Raw genomic sequence first — 21,310 nt, 5'->3', positions numbered from 1 at the left:
TAATTATAATAAAGTTACAATAAATTAAGTTAATATATAATTATATATACAGTACCTAATTTATATATAATTAATATATAATTATATGTACAGTACCTAATTTATATATAATACTGTACAGACGATAGTAATCTCTCCATAGCGTGGCGCTTGATGGCGAAAAATAGTTCAGCTGCCCGATGATGATTATAGGAGTTTTTTTACCGTTTTTTACGGATACCGTCGCAATTTTTTCGCAGTTTTATAGGAATCGTAATTATAGGAACCCGTTTTATAGGGGGGTCTACTGTAATTGAACTTTAATTGAATGTTTTCAGCTTTCACCAAGTCCTACTTTAGGGTAATGAACTAAGTGACTTCCAAACTGGACTGTTAGAACAATGATGTTTGACTTTAAACTTTGTATATGTCAAATTCACACAGCCGATTGACTTCATTCAAATTTCTCAAACAGGTATTTCCACGCATGCACCACCATCTCGCAGTCTTTAAAGTTAATACAGTTGCCTTTCAAGTTGGCTTTATAAATTTCCAAGGCATCCAGGTGACAAATATGGTCTATTTGAAAGGCCTACCTAATTAATCTGGTGTTCTGGAGGTCCGCATGAACATCTGGGTCAGTGGCATACGTGGACAAGGCAGTGGTATGCCTGTTGTTCGCAAGGTCGAATTGATGTTCACATATCCTTTTGCAAATCGAACGTATGGTTGAGCCAATATAAATTAAGTCCCTTTGGAATCTATCATCCTTAAGAGGAACAATATACTCCTGGGCTCTGCTAAGATCTATTTTATCTTTTGCATTGTGTAGCAGCTTGTAAATTGTACCAGATCTCCTATATTTGATTTTTGTACCATTCTGGTTTGCAATATCCTTGTATAAGGTGTTCAAACGTTGATTGAACTGGTGCCCCTGGAGCCTGTGAGGTATTGTTGGCCTCTGTTAGAAGTAGACTGGGTGTTGGAAATGCTGCATGCAGCAAGTTGGCTGGCATAGGTGCGGGCTAAACTATGAATCATGTTTTTTCTGTAGCCGTGTTCAACCGCTATATTTTCTATATGTTGTAGCTCAAGCAGAATGTCATGCCTATTGGTGTGATGAGTGAAGGCCTATCTGATTAGGGCACAGAAGGCTGTGATTTTATACGAAAAGAGGTCAGGCATGGAAATGCCTGTTCAAGAAATTCAAACAAAGTCCATCAACCAAGTGAATTTGATATATACAAAGTTTAAAGTCAAACATCATTGTTCTAACTGTCCAATTTGGAAGTCAGTTTAGTTTATTACCTGAAGTAGGCTTCGGTGAAGGCTGAAAACATTTGGAAGTTACGTTAAAGTTCAATTACTGGTTAAAAAAGGTTTTGTTTGTGATTGTTTATTTCTCATTCCAGTATTTTTTGAGAAGACCGGAAACTCATCTTTTGTTGAATGAGAGATAAGAATAATGCAGGTTCTGTTTCAAACATGAGCTTCAAATATTGTTTAATAAGATGAAAAAATGCACTAATTCCTAACATTAAACATTTACATAAGTACTATATATAATATTAAGATAGTGAAAATGAGAGAATAAAGAGATAATGGAATATTTTACATCTTCACTATTCATGATCTCTGCCATAAACAATAAAGGAATCTCACTATGTTTCTTCATGCGAGGATAATATTGAAAACTTAATGATGCTGTGGTTAATTACTACTTTGAATGTAAATTTCATTGCAAAAAATTGATATAGATATACAAATCCATACATTTTTTAATTAGGAAATAATTATGCAAATTATTAAAATCCTTTACAACATCCAACTTCAATCTTATCTGATATCTGGTAAATACTAAATTCAATTTATTATTTTTATTTAAAATATTTTATATTATATATATAAAGAAAAAGCATCAAAAACTGCCACATGTAGCCATTCAGAATTTCATCTACTATGACATAATCTATATTTTGCCAATTATAAAAGTATAACATTGCACTCCAGCAAACCAAAGTACCTCCATTATTTGTTTCTGTCTTCAAAGATATAATCAACAATTTCAAGTACTTACAACACATTTTGAATTAAAAGTTTGTTGTAATCTGAACATATATTTTGATAGTAGTTATACTAGTTTTAGTAGTCAATAGTAATATCTGGGAAACTCAGGATAAATAATATTTGTTTTTAAAATAATGTATAAATTCAGAAATTATTTATAAATTATTCTTTATTTAAAATGAAAACTAACTAATTTATATTTGTAACTAACTATATTTGTCTTTCTATAGATATGATTATTCAGAACGTGTTTTACCTGAATCAATGAAAGATTCCGAAGAAGCTAAATATATCAAGTCTATGTTGGATAACATTGTACCGGAATCATTTAGTAATCAACAGTCTGTTACTAATGCAGAATATCATGACTTTGATAAAGATGTAGAAAGTTTTCAGTATCAGTTAAGAGAAAAAGAGAAGAAACAAAAAAGATATGAAATTAGTAAAATGAAACAAGAAATAAGAAAGCTTTGGCAAGAATTTCCTGATATGGATGAAGAGGCACTTAAAGAAAAATTTCCAGAAATTGATTTAGAAAGATTAAAGAGAGAAACTGAAAAATGAAATTTAAAAGTTCTCAATTAATTAATTTTGTTACATGGTATTTAAGAAATGAAGAATTTTAGAAAAGTATTAATTTTTATAAATCTATGAAAATTAAATTGAAAATTTTTATTTCAACAATTTGTTCATTTTGTAACTGTAGTAATTACATTTGATATTAACGATATCAAGCAATCTGTAATTAACTATACAAAGAAATCAGAAAGAAAGTAGAAAATAATGTTTTTTTGACTTTCTTTTATACTATATTTTATTTTATAATTTCACCTAAAATTTACAATAATTATGATTGTTACCATAGATCTTATTAATGATTTCAATTATGTAATTCTATTTATTATTTTGAAAAACAATTCAGTTTTAAATGATTTGTATATAAATAAAAGGGTAAATTAATTATTAAAATATGTATAAACTGGTGATATGCTACATAACAGTTGTTGCTATATATATATATATATATATATATATACTACACACACACACACAGTAGAACTCCAATAATCCAAGGTAATATAGAATGATGCTACCATGGCTAACTGGAAACTTATGCTCTAGATAAAACAGATGGCAATGGCCATTTCATATTCAAAACTAAGAAAAAAAAAGATTTGTGGTATCACTTTTAAGCCTCCTTTAATACCTTAGTGAATTTAATTGTGTAAGTACAATGATTTTTACATCATTTGCTATATAGCTAATGTGTATGATAATATGTATTGTAGCTACATTTTAATATGAATGATTTGTCTAACATTGAAATTAAATGATGAAAGATGGTATAAAAAAAAACATTTTGTTGTTCATGTTATTACTTGAAACTTTATGAATTACAGTACAGTATAAGGAATATAGTTCATTCACTTACAGGTTTATCTAGAATAATGCAGAACCTCAGATAATTGGGGTTTTATTGTGTGCATTTCTACTAGCAATTAGAAAGTTAAATTGCTGAGGATTTGTTTATTTGGCACTCAATATGAAAAATACCACTTGAAATTTTGGGAAACACTAAAATATAGTTTAGAATAATAATAATTAAGAAAAATATTTTTCCAAATAAGCATAGTTAAAGTAGGTTATAAAACACTAGTATGAGAAAGAGTGCATCTTACACTTTTCTAAAATACAGTAATTGCAATGGAAGAGTGAGATGGAGGGTTGGTGTGAATGTAAACAAGGGCTATGAAAAGCAAAATTAATCTTGTAATTTTGCTGCTTAAACTTATTGCAGTGCCAATAAGCTTGTATTTATTACTATAATGCAGTGATGGCAGAGTGGTTAAGATGCCAGCTTACCACTAGGAAACAGGCAGTGGAAAAACTGCAGGAAGTTTTCCAGGTTTTTGACCCCTATATCCTGGATATTTAGGCCCTGTCCACCATCTGGATACCCCATTGTGATCCTGTTGAATCCATATAAAGTAATGATTTAAAAACCCTCTTAGTGCCCAGAAGCAAGAGTCAAAAAGCTAATTTATACTAATTTTACTTTTTCCGTTGTTAGGTATACTCAGCAAAGGAAAGTGTTGGAAACATGTTAAGTTTGATCCTCCGAGATTTTTGCAAATCTCCACGTTTTAAGACCTGTTGAAGCCAAAAAACGGGAGAAAATTATGTTGGTGTGTTGGCGTCTATTTCGTTTAATACCTCAGGCCGGGGTAAAGATTAAGAAATGAAATGTGGCACGGTAGCTTGTATATAAGGGACATTGATATTAAATTTTGGTGGTTAATTAAAGGTCGAGAGGATGGGGAGATGTGTCGATCCAGAGGTGGGCAAGGTGGTTGGCTAAATTGGCCGAAGAAAATAATAATAATAACAAAACATTCTTGATTTCGAATAATTGATTACTTTTTCAAATTAATTAATTAAGTTATTAAATGTGTGAGGTCCGGGCCCTCGCTTATTATTTTATAAAATAATATTAATATTCAATCATTCATTTGAAAAGGGGCGCGAAAAACTATACAATAAGGTGGCGTACACATATTGCGACGACAGATTTTGCTTCATTTTTTACTCCCACATTCCTTTGTATTCAATTAACCACCACTGCCTTCACTCTCCATTTGCGCAATTATATGTACAATAAATGTCAATTAACAATTAATTAACAACAGAATATTCAGAAGATCTCCCATTCCCCTGTGTCAGTATTCATCAACACCCTGTTCCATCTCAATGTCGTCGCAATAAATGCACGCCGCCTAAACATGTTTGTAAGCCGAAAACGGGAGAGGGAAATTCTAAACTAATTTCGATCACCCCGAAAGCATAAACTGAACCAATTGTTTTATTTATACACTACGCCTATATTTAGAAGGGTTGGCAAATTACTATCTTGCCCAGGGCGGCATAATTGCTAGGTCGGCTCCTGTGGAGAGATAGCGGGGATGATGTGTCATACTCGAGTGGGGTTGGACTTAATGAAAATTTTACTCGTTATTGGCATTTACACTTAAAAAATAACGGTTAATGTCCAGGGTCGTAGACCATCATGGCGGCTCTTCCTGTTTTAGCCTCGAAACCGGACCGCTTTGGAGACGACGTGTCACGTGACGACGCGAGCGAACGGCGGCGGCTGCTGCGCCGCGATAAACGGGGAAAACCGACGCGCGGGTTAACGTCCATATACGTAGACTCATGGCGGCTCATCTCTGATTCCGCAAAAAAAAAAGGAAACAGTGGGGACGCACGTTCTAACCTAACCTAACCTAACCTATTCTAATAATATAATTGGTAATAATTATGATAATTTATTAGAATAGGTTAGGTTAGGTTAGAACGTGCGTCCCCACTGTTTCCTTTTCTTTTTGCGGAATCAGAGATGAGCCGCCATGAGTCTACGTATATGGACGTTAACCCGCGCGTCGGTTTTCCCCGTTTATCGCGGCGCAGCAGCCGCCGCCGTTCGCTCGCGTCGTCACGTGACACGTCGTCTCCAAAGCGGTCCGGTTTCGAGGCTAAAACAGGAAGAGCCGCCATGATGGTCTACGACCCTGGACATTAACCAAAATAACTAATCTCTACCCTAAAAAATTAAGCCTTTTACCTTTTCTATAATAATTAAGCTAATAATATATTTCATGTTTTAATAAAAATTTCTAAGAGATGGCGCCACGCCCTATTTTATTTTAAATAATTATTAACCAAAATAAATAAAAAAAAAAAACAACTACAAATAGATTTAGATTTTGTACTGGAAAATTTTTCTACAAGGGGAGCTACATAACTTTAGGAGAATGCAGTCCGACAAAACAGCATGTTGCAAATTTTCTTGGGGAAGCCGGGAAAGTCTTGCAACTCGTCGCTGGATCTTTGAACACTAGAAATCCTATAATTATTTTATAGTTTTTAATCATTTAATCTTTATACACATTCCAAATAAAGAATTCTACACTTTTATTGTTTGAATAAACAATTTTTCTACATCAAACAATATACTAAAGCAGTGTTTTTCAACCTTATTCAAAAAGCGACCCCTTTACAAGTTAAAAAATTCTTGCGACTCCCCAGGGCCATATTAAGGACAGGCAGAGGGAATTTTTTTTCTACAATTTTTCAAATTGCAGCACAATTTAAATAAACAAAGAGATGCGCACCAACGTTATTAATTTAAATATTCATATTTAAATAAATGTTTATATATACACACGTATGTATGATATTTATATACTAAATAAGAATAATTTCATTTTACTTTGCAACTTCTATTTTACAGCGGCGCTGAAATATAATTTTGAACAAAGGCTCATATTATCGGCATGATTTGAATAAAATTTAAATTAATATGTATCAAATATTTTTATGGATGTTTTTACTCCTCTCAACATACTAGTAAGTTCTCACGCGTTGGCTTATATTTTGAATTTACTCGCGATCCGCATTAATAGGGGCGGCTAACAGTCTAAAACCAGGCTTGGCCACGGCCGGATCGCTGAGCGGTCAGGGCGGCAGCTTACCACTCTGGTTAATCCGGGATCGAATTTAAACGTGTCGAAAAATTTTCTGGGATTTTTCGGAGAGGGTGTCCGTTTGGATATGTCGGGCCCCGTCTTTTATCACCCAAACACTTCATTGTGGGTTTGGCCGAACCCATAATGGACTTGCTTAAAGAGGCTCTCGTAGTGCCCACAGAGTGGAAAGAGTTAAAAAAAAAAAAAAGAACCGTAAGAACCGTGTCTGGCAGCAATAACACGATTTTGAAGATCAACTGACAAGTGAGTTTTATCTCGGACTTCATTTTAACTCTCAAGCTTGAGAACTTAGAACTGACTTTATTTATTTTATATTTTATTAATTTATCGATTTTTAAAATATTTTAAATTTCAGCATAATAGATAATCGAAACTACTGTATTTAATATATATAAATATTAGTTACAATTATTTCCGAAAGAGGGCGATATTTCAAAAGTAAAGTTCTCTCGGAAATGGAGAGGTTTGTTTTCAATTTTTGACGTATCACGTTAATTTGAAAATATTTCACGCGCTGCACGTGTATTGTTTATGATTGAAAATATTTTTAAAAATCAGTTTTAATAAATAACTATATAAAATTAAATCTTGTCATTCTAGAAACAGCGCCACGTTTGATATAAACGAGAAAACTCCTATAAGTATTTAAATTCTGGAGAGCACGTGTTTTCTATATCATATATCATATAACGCTTTGTAGGATAGTATACACAAAAAATAATTATTATATTTTTATGTACATAAAAAGCAATCACAAAAACATTTGTTAAATGGCTTGGAAATTTAATACATCATGTGATATTTAGAAATACATATGCATTAAGTAGAAGTTACTGTATATATTCTTCAATGACCTAGAAGTAACTTCTACCTTCATTGCTATTTAATGCATGTTAATTATAATGTTATCTTGTAATCTAGAACAAATAGCTTATTGCAGCAATGCCTTATTTTTAAGATTTCCTTCAGGTTGAGTTTAAATATTGAAATTTCAGTGTCTTAGTATTCAATGTTTTGTTGATGCGTAACAAATTATACAAGTGTCAAATTTTTATATTAATGATGACCATTCTGAGTATACAAAAAAGAAATTGCATTTGTTTGGAAATAAATCTAATATAAAGAAAATGGTACTGTATAAATTTTATAATACCATTTAAAGAAAATGGTATTAGAAAGATTAAATGTGGTTGAACTGTCTATCTCAAACATGTTCATTTCAAAATTTATTTTCTCCTCTGCATTTTCAGTCTAAATTCAATATATTTTCCATGTTTATCTTAAATAATTTTCTCTCAAAACATCTCTATATCTCAAATTATGGACTGAAGTGTCAATTACAATTTCAAAGCTCAACGAATATCTTTTGATAGCATAAATTGCAGTTGGGAAACATCTCTTGCAATACGATATATAGTTACAATTAATTTACACTACTTTTCTTTGATTGGCTATGAGTTTGGTTTGCATCTATGAGTTTGGTATGTCAAAAATGTTTTATTTATACATAATACAGGTATGTTCTGTATTAATGAAATGCTGTACCTCCAATCAAACCTATTACTGTTTCCTGTGTAGAAACCTGTCTGTCTCAAATTTTTCTCTTGTTCCCATGAGATTAGAGATAGACAGGTTCAACTGTATTTATATAATAAATTATATGTGGATGACAAATTCTATATTTGTACATTGATGATGATCTTTGGCCAGCAATATTGGAAAGATCAAAATATATTGAATCATAAGATACAGAAATAGTTCAATATAATGTTTCTTTTGTAGAGAGATTAGTTCACACTAAGTATAAAGATAAAATAAAAGATAATGTTTATGTTACAGAATTCTGAGATGTAATTAATGCAATGGATATATTTTCTTAGTGGAAACTTTGTATGAAGATGCTAAAGTGAATTTACTTAAGGAAAAGTTTACAGTTCTTTGTATATCATCATATAAAGAACATGGTATTGGTAGAGCTAGTGGAGGTATGTATAATAATTGATTTTAAAAAAATTTTGATTTGAATACTGTATTTTATTAATCTAGATTTATGATGATTTTATTAATTGATATTTTATATGTAAAATTGTGATTTTAGTGGTGATATATGTTTTACTGATAAGTATGACATATTTCTCAATGAGATATTGTGTTTTAGATACTGTTTATGAGTGATTATTGTTATATTATCATATGTGCTGATTTTAACTCCCAAATGAGAGAACTGGAACATTTGTCATTTTCATATTTGATGAGTTTAATAAATTTGAATTTATAATTAAAATTTCTGAAGATAAAGTGTGAAATCAGTGGAAGTAAATTGTTATACATATTTTGTGTTGTCATAATTTTAAATGATAAAAATGGGGAATTAACTTTTATGTCACATAATGGATCTAGTGTTATTGATTTAGTTTTTCTTTCATATGATTTATTTTTGAAAGAACTTACTGACTTTCACATTATACCTGTAATGGGTTCTGATCATCTACCTCTTTTGACTTACTTTTCTATTAATAAAACAATTTCTACAGAATCTTGTAATTCTCTAAAGCGTAAAATTTCACAATGGAACTTTAATGTTGCTGACTCATATTGTAAACTGTCAAACTTGTGACTTGGTAAAAGTTTTATAGATAAGTTAAATTTTGAAGATTTGGAATTTATTTTAGTTGAGATAGCATCCCAACTAGCTGGAAAGAACCTGACATATAGGTGAAAAAAAGGCAATTCCTATGGCCATGCAAATTTGGTAGTATATTGTAGTAGTTAAATCATCAAATTGGTAACTATTGAAAATATAATTTTACCAGTCTCTCTTGCACCTGCAGAATGATTAAAGATAAAAGTCAATTTCTTTTTCCATTATCTTACACTTTCCATCATTTTTATGGTTAGTCCTTTGTCTTCCAATATCTTGCAAACTTTTGCTAATCACCTATCATGTTTTTCAATTGTCCTACTGTGTACTGTGATATCATTTAAGAAATTCTCTATTCCTTCACAATCTTGTAGAATTGACCTCAAAATGCATTGAAACATTTCTGGTGCACAATTCAAACAAAACATTAGCCATTTGTATCTGTAGAGGCCTGGATCTGTCACAAAGGTTTTGATTTCTCGGATCTGGAAAGAACCTGACATATAGGTCCACCAGTTTCCTCCAGTTTGATTTGGTGATATGCATGACGGATATCTAATGTACTAAACCATTTGCTTCCCTGAATTTTGTCTAGAACTTCTTCAAGTACCAGTAGTGGGAACTGTTCTCTTACAATAGCCTCATTCACCCTGCACATGTCAATGTATAACCTAAACTTGCCCGAGTCCTTCACTACAGGAACTACTGAGGTCACTCGGGTTGGTCCCTTGACCCTTTTGATGATATCCTGATGGATAAGTGTTTCAATTTGTTCCTGTATTTGAAGACAAATTTTAAATGGGACTCTCCACAGTGGCTGGGCCACTGGGGAAAATGTTTGTCAATTGAGAGCCTAAGTTTAAAATCTTTCATTTTCCCAATTCCTGTCAATTTCTTTTCAGGTTGCATGATATTCTGGACCAATTTTTTTTAAATCTTTAACTCTACCTCTGTTTGGTAGACCAAAAGTCCCCGACCTTGACCTCTCAACAAAATTTGGTGAAAGTTCAAAGATCATGTTACAAAGGTGATTTGCTGACAACTTTAAAGTGTAGAAAAATAATTAGTTTTCTCAAATTTATGATCTTAACAGCTTTGTGGTGGCTAATGCATAATTTTTAATAAATCAGTTATTGAAAAAAGCAAAAATGTCTGAAAAATTACACCTACTTGATAACTACATAGCAGAAAAATCACTATATCAATTTTTATTAGTTACTTATTAGATAATAAATGACGTTATAAATGCAAGAATACCGAACACATTTCTTACCCCTTGAAGTGGCTAGCAAATCACCTTCATAACATGACATTTGAACTCTCATTGTCTAAACTCTTCTGTTCATAAAAGCAGTTTATTTTTCTTTTTCATTACTACTACTCAGGTCATTTTTGATGAATTAGTATTTAATCAACATTTGTGTTTTGTCATAATTTTTATGAGGACTATTTGGAAAGTTCATGGCCTTGCCTATATGCAGCACTTCGATCAATTTAATTTTTGGTGGGAGTAATTCAGCCATCTTTGCTAAAGATACAATACCAATTTCCGCTTGGTTTGTCGTAAAGTTTTGCCACGACAGATTAGCAGATAGTCAGAGTGCACTTGCTTTGTCAAAAATGGAGAAGACAGAGACTTGTGCAGTCATAAAATACCTGATGGAAAAAGGGTTGACCTCATCTCAAATCAATGCTGAAATGGATGAAGTTTTGGGAGAGTCTGCCCTTCGTACACCACTGTGAAAAAATGGACAGCCCTTTTTAAATCTGGCAGAGAGAGTGTGGAAGATGACCCTTGCAGCGGACAGCCCTTTTTAAATCTGGCAGAGAGAGTGTGGAAGATGACCCTCGCAGCAGTGGATGGCCATCAACTGCTGTCACTGAAGAAAATATTGACAAAGTTTACGATTTGGTGTTAGCAGATCGCCATTTGAAAACACGTGAGATAGCTGAGACAACAGGCATCTCTGTCGACTGAGTGCACCACATCCTAACCGAAAATTTGGGTATGACGAAGGTCTCAGCAAGGTGAGTGCCATATCTGCTGACCGCCGAGCAAAAATGTGTTCGCACTTTGATGTCAAAGGAGTGTTTGGACTTCTACCAGAAAAACTCACATGGCCGATTGCAGAGACAGAGTTTACATTAAACGACGTTTACACATTGGCTCTTACTTACTTCGCTATTACTCCCCTGTTTTAGGAGTCGTTCGGCCAATCGGATTATTTCTTCGTGACGTCAGAAATGGTCGAGTGAGTCAAGAAAATAGGTCAAATAACTTGTTTCTAATCGCTGTCTTGTAGACAGCGATTAGAAACAAGTTATTTGACCTATTTTCTAGACTCACTCGACAGCAGGTTTAGAGGGCTTTTCAATTCGAGTGGTAGCTTTGTTTGTGGAAAAGTTTAGATAAAAACAGACATCGTTTCTTTGATAAATGTTGTAAACGGTACGAATCGACAAAATTACTCATTAATTAATTAACTGCTCGGAACAAAAACAACAAAATGAAATACTTTAAATTTGTTTTAAATGTTCCAATTTCGATATTCAAATGGGTGAAGACTTAAAACTACAATTAAATCAGATGCATTTATTTACAATTTGAGTATCGTGTCGGTTATAAAACGTTAATGCATTTCGGGGTCGTTGTACTGTTAAACAAACGAGACAATTTTAATAATTACAGAAATCTGTTTATAGATATAAAAATGTAATATTAATAATAAAATATTTAAAATTATTCATTTCGACAGTAATAAGATGTCGAAATAATTCCTTAAAAATCTATTCCGAAGACGAATTTCAAATTCGGTATAAATTTTCTAAATATGGATTTGTTCATATTTTAAATTGTATTGGCAACAAAATTAAATAACAAAATAGAAAAGGATTGTCATTAATTGCCGAACAATGATTTTGACGGCCTTAAGCTTTCGGAATATAGCTGACGACCATTTCTGACGTCACGAAGAAATAATCCGATTGGCCGAACGACTCCTAAAACAGGGGAGTAATAGCGAAGTAAGTAAGAGCCAATGTGTAAACGTCGTTTAATGTAAACTCTGTCTCTGCAATCGGCCGACAGGATTTCTTGCATCGGTTTGTGATTACTGACGAAACGTGGATCCATTACTACTCTCCTGAAACAAAAGAACAGTCGAAGCAATGGAAACACCACAGTTCACCACCACCAAAGAAGGCAAAGACAGTTTCATCAGTGGGGAACGTGATGGCCTCAGTTTTTTGGGATGCTAAAGGCATCATCTTTATTGACTACCTAGAAAGAGGAAAGACCATCAATGCTGTTTATTACTGTGAACTTTTGAAAAAATTGAAGAAAAGAGGCCGCACTTGAAGAAGAAAAAGGTTCTGTTCCACCACGATAATGCACCTACACATTCCACCAGAATCACTGAACAAAAGATAAACAAACTTTGCTTCCAATTAGTTCTACATCCACCGTACTCATCTGATTTGGCCCCCAGTGACTTCCACCTTTTTCCAAAACTAAAAAAATTCTTAGCTGGAAAGAGATTCCACTCAAATGACGAAGTCAACTCTGAAGTGAACAAGTATTTTGCACACCTTGACAAATCGACCTATTGTGATGGCATAAAAAAGCTAGAACATTGCTAGAATAAGTGCATTGCTAACAAAGGAGACCACATTGAAAAATAAAAAGTTTTAACATTATTGTTGTTTGTTGTTGTGAGGCTGTGAACTTTCCAAACAGTCCTCATATGTTCCATTTAATTAAAATGTGATTTTTACAGGTAATTTAATGTTTTTGTAATGCTTTGTATTTTCACTTTATAGTGACTGGGTTAAAATACAACATTGCTATTGGCATGTATGGCACTTCCGAATAGCGGACAACTCTACTAGACAAACTTCTCAGTCTCGATGGTGTCCACTATTTGGAGGTTATACTATATAGATAAATTTAAAAAGAAAATTATTACAATATTGCATGAACATAGTTTATTTTTATTTATATAAACAAATAGAATCAATTCTACATACAATATGTATATGCAGTTTTGCTTTGTAACATTGTCCTGTATTTTATAAAATAACAAGTTACATATATTTTTTTATAAATAATATATAAATAATTAACATCTTTCTTTTATTCCAGAAGGTTCTAAATTTATTTAATAAATTATTAAAATTATAATTATTAATTTAATCAAGAGATGGCACCTAATGCCTCCCTCTAGTGTCAAATTGCTTTATAATAATCATTTAATTAGCCAAATTCTAACCCAATCTTTCAGGCGATCATTTGTTATTTCATTATATATTTTTTTTCAATTACAGGAAGATAGATAATGAATAAGAGAAATTTTGAAGATAGAGTTGGTATTCCATCAGGAATGGTTCGAATAATTTCATGTCATCATTTCTTGTCCCAAGATGTATTTTTATCAGATTCTGAACCTGTAGCACTATGTACTGCTCAGGAAAAATTATTAGTGGCAACACTCCATCATAGTATTGAAGTGCGTGATTTAGATCATAGAGGTCGTATCCTTCACACATTTCCTACTGTGGATCGTGTGAAACAAGTAATTTATTGTGATGCTGGTAAGTTAAAATTGAATTATTGGGTTGAGTCAATAAGTAGTGTCAATTTTTCTAAGCATTGTTTTCATTGGTTGCATGTGCTCAACTTCTGCTCGTGCTCGTGCTGCATAAAGGTACAAACCTTTATGCAGCAAACAGTACACTTAAGACAAGTAATGTTATATGAATTTAAAAAAGATAAAATTGCAGTTACAACAACAAACAAGTAGTGTGTAGGCAGTGAAACTTTAATATCAGAAAATGACAGCATTAGTTCAAAAAATTTGAGGATTGGGATTTCATTCTTGAAGATGGGCTTTGCTCTGGATGATCATCTGGCTTAGAAAATGCTGAAATTGTTGCAGTAGTGGAAACTGACCCAAAATTGTTTGGACAAGAAATTGCAAAACAAAACTAAAAACTTCATGTTCCAATCAATATCATTTAGGTGGTTACACCAAATAGGAAAGATAAACAAATGTGGATATGGGTGGACATGATCTTACTGAACAGAATTATCTGAGTTGATTATCGATGTGTTTCCCTTCTTAATTAATAGACAACAGAAAACCCCATTTTTGTACAGAATCATAACTGTAATGAGGAGTGAGTATTATATGCTAATGTCATTTGTAAAAAATAGTGGTTAGATTCAAAAGATACTCCAGCTCAAGAACCAAAGTATGGTCTTTATCGTTGAAAGGTATTGCTGTGGTGGAATATGAGAAGAATACTGTATTTTGAGTTGTTGAATTTAAATGAAACAGTAAATGTTACTTTATAATGTTGGCAATTGAAAAAATTTTGTGAAACAGTCTAAGAAAAATGTCCATAATTGACAAACAGAAAGAGCTTTATTTTGCTCTTTAATTCTCAATTGTATATTGCAATAACCACCCAACAAAAATTGGAAAGAGTTTAATTGGAAAATGATCTGGCACTACAGATTAAGCACCTCTTTTGATCTCTTCAATGCAGTTTTAATGGAAAAAGTTTTTAATTCAAAAGAAGCTATACAGAAGTACATAGAAACACTTTTCAAATTAATATCTGATGATTTTTATAAGAAAGACATCAAAACAAATTTTAGATCAATAAAAAAAAATGCCATATTTAGTGAAGGACATTGTATATTTAATCAAATAAATATTTAATGTAAATAAGATCTGTTAAAATTCATTAAAGAATGACATTACTTATAACTCATCCCAATTATGCATATTTTGTTAGAACTGTGAAGTGAAAATTTTGAAAATTAAGAGAATTATTAAAATAATAAGTATTTAAAATGCTTGGTTTTTAGGTAATTACGTCGCAACATTAGAAAGGAAATCTTCAAGACATTCTAATCCCATTACCTATGTGAGAGTATATTTGAACTGGTGGATTGATATGAAAGGTCAGCCTATGAGAGTTCGCATAGCAGGATGTGTTACACCCAGTAGTCAGTCAGGTAGTGGACAGTTAGAAATGGTTGAACTACCCTTAGATGAAATGGCCCTAACTATATGTTGTTGTAAAAAAACAGCATCACTTGTTATTGGCAAAGGCAAAGTTCTTAGTGTATATTCATATAATTTAAAAATACATGACATTTCAAAACAGAGATTTCATGACTTTGATCATTTAATGGATATATCACTTAATTTCCCTGTTCAAGAAATGACTTTAGTTGAAGATTATTTTGCTTGCATGTCAACAAATGAAATTCAAGTATTTCGTGTTATTTTTGATGTAATTCAAGACCCTACAGATGTTTCAGAAAATATGTCATCTTCAGGAATTTCTGAAAAAAATAAATCTATTCAATCTGATAATAATTTTAAAACAGATAATCAAGATGATTGTATTGAATGGTGTTTTGAAACATATTTTGATACTTTATGCACAAATAATGGCCAACAGTTATCTTCTATACTTCATGAAAATTCTTTTCCTGTAACTATTCAGCTTCCTAGTATAATGAAAATTAATCAGATAGGTAATATAAAACCTTATAATAATGAAATTTGTGGTCCTGTAGTTAATATTCCAGGATGCTATGTTGAAGTAAAAATTAATCCAAAATATGAGACATGTGAGAACATCACTATTAGTAAAGCTCAAGTGATTACATTACTCTACAGATACTTTCCTGAGAATGGAGATCATGGTGGATTACAGGGATTAAACCTTTGTCCATTTTATGTTGAAGGTATGTTTAATTAATTTGTATTATGAATATTATGATTTTATATATATATTTTTTTGTAATAATTACACTATCTGCTAAATTATAAATATCATTTACAAAACCAATACTCCAGCTTTTAAAACAAAATGTTGAACTAAAACAAACATTTTCAACATTTCTTTTTCTTTCAATGTTTTGCAAGTTGGAGTTTTGGTTTTGTAAGTGATATTTATAATATATTTTTTGTATTTAAAAGATAGTTAATAAGAAATATAAAATATAATAATTAAGTAATAGCTAGTCTTAATAAGTAATACAGTATAATTCTGTAACTATTAAAGTTAATAGAATGCCATTTTTAGTCTAATTATTATAATTATATGCCATACTGGAATATGCAAGGTATGGTTAATCAAATACAGCTTGAGGAGCCATTAAATGGAATAATGTACTATTCTAAATTAAATGTATCTGATTTAGTGTTCCTATTATTATAATTAGAATATATTTGCATACTTGAGTAAAAATTGTAAGTTCAAATTCCTTTTTAGACTATTTTATCCTAGACTTCTAAATTTAATTACACTATTCTAAGTTATCTAATCATTAAAAGTATCAAGAAATAGTGATTTGGAGGAAACTTTCTAAATAGCTAAAAATGAGAAGTTAACTGAATTGATAATTTATTATTGTAATGAAATTAGGCTTTTGTATACTTATATATAGTATTTTCATTGTAGATAAATTTAATAGATTAATGGTGGATCCTTTAAGTGCTGCTGTTGCTGTATCAGAGTCATACTTTCTTAGTAATTCACCATTACATTCCCCATCATATCATAAATTGAAAGGATTAGGTTGCTTTCTCTGTGGATCACAAGTTGGTTATTTATATGATGTGATGACAAATCCACAGTTAATTTGTCAATATACATTCACTGCATCAATGAAAAGTGTTGCTGTAGAACCAGAATTAATTCATGTGTTAACTGAGACTGGTCTAGAAACATATACTTCACGATTAAGCCATAAAATAATTCAACATATTGAAAATATTGATAATCTTGGAAATGTAAGTATAAAGTTTTATTTTTAGTTTCTTCTAACAAAAAATTAAAATACTTAATACTAATATATAAACAATCTGTAATACTTTTTAATTAAAATAAAAATGTATTACCATATTTATTGAAATTATTTTCATCATTATAGAAATGTCATCTTTAGCAAAACAGAAATAAAAACATTCCTTATAAACTATTGAACATCTATCTAATTCACCCAAAACTATCTTTCTAGAGTTCATATTTTTATCATTGTAGCACTTTTAAGTTCCAGAAACCAATATTCAGGGACATTAACAATCAAAGTAAAAATTACACATTATTTAGAAATCATACCTTTAATCAGTAGTTCTCAAACTGTGCTGAAGCACCCAGAGGTGCCATGGCCAGATTAGCCATTATTTAGAATTCATTCCACATATTAATTATAACTACTTACTATTAGTGAAGTAGATAAGTACAGTAGATATTAAATTTATTACAAACTGTTGGGCAAATGGTTATTTGCTTTTACAAACAGGAATTGATGAAATCCTTAAATTTATCAGTTTATAGAATAAATAATAAATAATCCAAGTTTTAATAAGATATTAAATATTTAGTTTAATTGCTACTTGAATTTTATTACATTTTTTAGTTAGTCATGCAAACCAATATTATAAAAATAAACTTTTGTGTGGTAAGATTAGGGATGCTGGAACAAATTTATGGAACCAAGGGATGTTAGCAGAAAAAGTTTTGGAACCACTGTCTGAAATACACTCTGCACTCTTCATGTCTCTTTTTTATACTCTAATGGATCTTTGCATATCCCATCTTAGTCAAATGTTACTGTAGTTATTTTAATATTACATGCCAAATTTAAAGTTGTCATGTTCCTGTAAACAGTTGTAAAGTTAAATTTAATTTTCTGTTGTTTATTTATGTATTCTAACTGTTGAAGCCTTAATAATACAGTGAAAATTTTATTTATTTATTTTTTTTAACTTTTTTACTTTGTTTTTTTTTGTTTATACTGTATCAAAGTTCTAAACTTTACTACATGTACAATGGGTTAATTGAATAAACAATAAACTTTTGTAGCATTGTATTTATTTAACATTAAGTTAGATGGGCTATTTCATCAAATGTATGATTATTTTTATACTATTGTGGAGCACCATTTGTATATATATCTCTCAAGGAACAAACCAAAAAAAAACATATAATTGAAATTTAAGTCAAGTTGTACCATAAGATGCAGAACTAATAATTTTTATGATGAACTTATTAGTTTTTTATTAATATTATTTTTAATGAATGATTTTACAGTTTATTTTTATTTTTATTTTTTCTTTTACTATAATAGTAATACTTTTCTATTGAACATCTTTCTTCAAAGTTTCATTGAGCAGTGATCAAGTAGATGTAATTCATATATTGTACTTAAATAACAGCAGTACATTCCAAAGTGATTTTTGCTTATTTAAAACTTAAATGTCACTTGTTATATGGTGCCTGGTTATAAATTTTTAAAATTTTATAATATCTATTAAGAACTGTTAGAAGTTCTACATTAGAATTGTTAAGAATTGTACTTGGAATACTTTCTGAAATAAACTTGTTTTATAAAAGGATAATTCTTTGTTTATGGACTCTTTTGCTGTAAGAGAATACTACAAACCTGTAGACATTATTGTGAGAGCATTATTCCTGTTTGCAAATAATTTACTTCTGATCCTTTCTTTCTGAGAAATATGTTTGGTGGAGCAAGTTTATGCCATTTAATTTTAGTAATATGGGAAAGGTGTGTGACAATAGAACAAAGAATGTGTTCTAGAACTTCTGAATACATTTTGTAAAATAATGTCATATCTATTATCTTTATCAGTTGGATAATGTATGAATGAAATTCTTCACTATTGAAAGGAATATAATATAAATGGTTTTGAGATCAACACAAATTGACATAATAAAATTTCTTAACTGGAATAAATGTAAAAATAAAAAGTTCCAGCCTGTTTCAGCAAAAATTTTTAATTTTCTGACATTTTCAGCTATCTATGCAGTCATCATCAGGTATGAACATATAATGGAATAGTTTTTAAAATTTAAATTCAATAGTGTTCCAAATATGGATCAGTGATGTACAATTGCAATAACATAAATAAATAATAATAATAAAGTATACAAAATATATTAATATAATACATAATAATATACCATAAAAAATATAAACAATAATAAACACGGGATTCATTGATTGTATAACAATAAATTACTGTATAGTTTTTATCTCTGTATGGTATATTTATGATATATTATTATGTATTATATAATTTTGTTATTGTAGTTGTATGTCACTGATCCATATTTGGAATACTTTTGAATTAAAATTTTAAAAATTATTCCTTTATATATTTGTTTCTAATGATGACTGCATAAATAGCCAAAAACATGCTGGACAGGCTGAAACTTTTTATATTTACAAATTGACATAAATGATAAAGATGTATAAATGTGAAACATATAAAAGGTGCTCTATTGTATTTGGTTTATTATAAAATATTTTTATATCATTTTATCACATATATTAATAATTTTATTAAAAATAAAAATCATTTGTATTTGTTTTTAATTAAAATTTTAACTCTTAACTTTTAATTTATTGTTGTCTTGAAAAGATTTTGATCTTGAAGTACAAGATGATTCAGATAAAATTCCAAATTTTAGAACTGTTTCCACAAAATAAGTATTAGTATCATGAGAAAAACAAAACATAAAATTAAAGAGAAAGGTTCAAATTTCATTTTAGGATATGTTAAATATGTTTTCCAGGCTTTGCCAAAGTTTCATGCACATGGATTTGTCAAATACATGATTCAGAGTCTAGATCCGCAGTAGTTTAGTCAATGTCTGCAATACCTGATTTTATATGGAAACATATGAAGATCCTTCCTGACTATCTGTCAGTATGTTGTGCAAGAAATTTCACACTCATCCAATAGCCTTTGAAGTGATTTTTCCTCAAACTTTCTGCACACTTGCTTAGCGCACACATTTTCTTTGTTGCCATCTGATGAAACCTATGCTGATCTTCAACATTGTCAATTTTGCCAAATTGTTTTACCTATTGCCAGATTGACTTCATATCTGATGTCCAAGCACACTTAAATTCTTTTTTGAAACATTTTAGCACTACAATAATTGACTTTATTTGATATTAAACTATTTAAACAGCTTTGTTTTCTGTGAAATGCTCAACTTACAATCAGCCACCTTTCTTTAATACCTCTACAACAAGCATTGATTGTGCCATCTACCAAACAAAATTTTAACTTTTCTCGTTTATTTTTCGTTTATTTTCGTGGCACTAATAGTTACTTTGCAGGACTAGTATCAAAATATAGCATTTCAACTGAATCACCTTGTAGTAGTTATATTAAACCAAAAACTTAAATTAAGTACTTTAAGATTTACAAATTTGATTTAGATAAGTGAAATGATATGTATTAAAATTTGGTTATATTATGTTTTCATAGTCTTGTCCAAATAGTGAAGAAGCTGTTTGTCTTCTTGGTTTAAGACCATTTCTTGGAGTTGAACAGCTTGCTCTTTCAGAAAATCACCTGGTTCTTGTTTCAACAACAGATGATTCAATATCCAGTACAGAGTAATTAAATTATATGTTATTTAATTTTTTTAAATAGGGATAATCTGTTAGTTATTGTTATGATTTCCTTTTCTATTTATTTAATAACTTGAAATTTCTAAATATTGTATTTGTATTTTATTTATTATTATTATTATTATTATTATCATTTACTTTTATATTTGTCTTTATAAAACGTATGACTCACCAACCAATTAACCGGTGTGAATAACATTTAAGTGACAAACGTTTTTGTTGTCACTTCTTCAGGTCTCTTCTTAAACAAGAGACCTGAAGAAGTGCCTAGAAGAGGTAATGGAAACATTTGTCACTTAAATGTTATTTACACTGGTTGATTGGTTGGTGATTTGTACATTTTATACATCCCTGTGTTATGAAGTTAAATATTTGTCTTTGTTTATTACTGTTTTTATGTCTATAAAATTGATGAAAATAAATAATAATAATTAAAAGAACATACTGTTAATTACTTCCACTGTAGCAACTGAAAATTCCATTGACCTTTTATTGTAAGCTATGTTAAAATCCTACATTCTAAATTATGAAATAATTTTAATGTATTTTTAAAGTATTATACAATTTAAAATTTTTTTTAAATAAAATAACAGAAAGAAAATTGTC

The 21,310-nt window shown here is 30.3% G+C and overlaps 2 protein-coding genes across 3 annotated transcripts in view; both read left to right on the top strand.

Moving 5' to 3' along the window:
* Window positions 1-3,082, top strand: part of LOC111620899 (39S ribosomal protein L47, mitochondrial-like) — a 21,092-nt gene extending 18,010 nt beyond the window's left edge. For both annotated transcript variants that reach the window (XM_023362920.1, XM_023362921.1), the window contains exon 6: window positions 2,277-3,082. In XM_023362920.1, the coding sequence (XP_023218688.1) occupies window positions 2,277-2,610 (334 nt within the window). In that variant the 3' untranslated portion in view covers window positions 2,611-3,082. The remainder of the gene's footprint in view (window positions 1-2,276) is intronic.
* Window positions 3,083-7,070: 3,988 nt separating this feature from the next.
* The window catches only part of LOC111620922 (Hermansky-Pudlak syndrome 3 protein-like), a 74,866-nt gene continuing 60,626 nt past the window's right edge, over window positions 7,071-21,310 (top strand). Inside the window, exons 1-5 of the mRNA XM_023362949.1 lie at window positions 7,071-8,575; window positions 13,555-13,821; window positions 15,104-15,994; window positions 16,714-17,045; window positions 20,559-20,689. Coding sequence (XP_023218717.1) covers window positions 13,566-13,821; window positions 15,104-15,994; window positions 16,714-17,045; window positions 20,559-20,689 — 1,610 coding nt within the window. The 5' untranslated portion in view covers window positions 7,071-8,575; window positions 13,555-13,565. The remainder of the gene's footprint in view (window positions 8,576-13,554; window positions 13,822-15,103; window positions 15,995-16,713; window positions 17,046-20,558; window positions 20,690-21,310) is intronic.

Source organism: Centruroides sculpturatus, unplaced genomic scaffold, assembly GCF_000671375.1.
Source record: "Centruroides sculpturatus isolate CEXI.00-Female unplaced genomic scaffold, Cexi_2.0 scaffold17, whole genome shotgun sequence".
Taxonomy (NCBI): domain Eukaryota; kingdom Metazoa; phylum Arthropoda; class Arachnida; order Scorpiones; family Buthidae; genus Centruroides; species Centruroides sculpturatus.
This window is presented reverse-complemented; position numbering and strand designations above follow the sequence as displayed.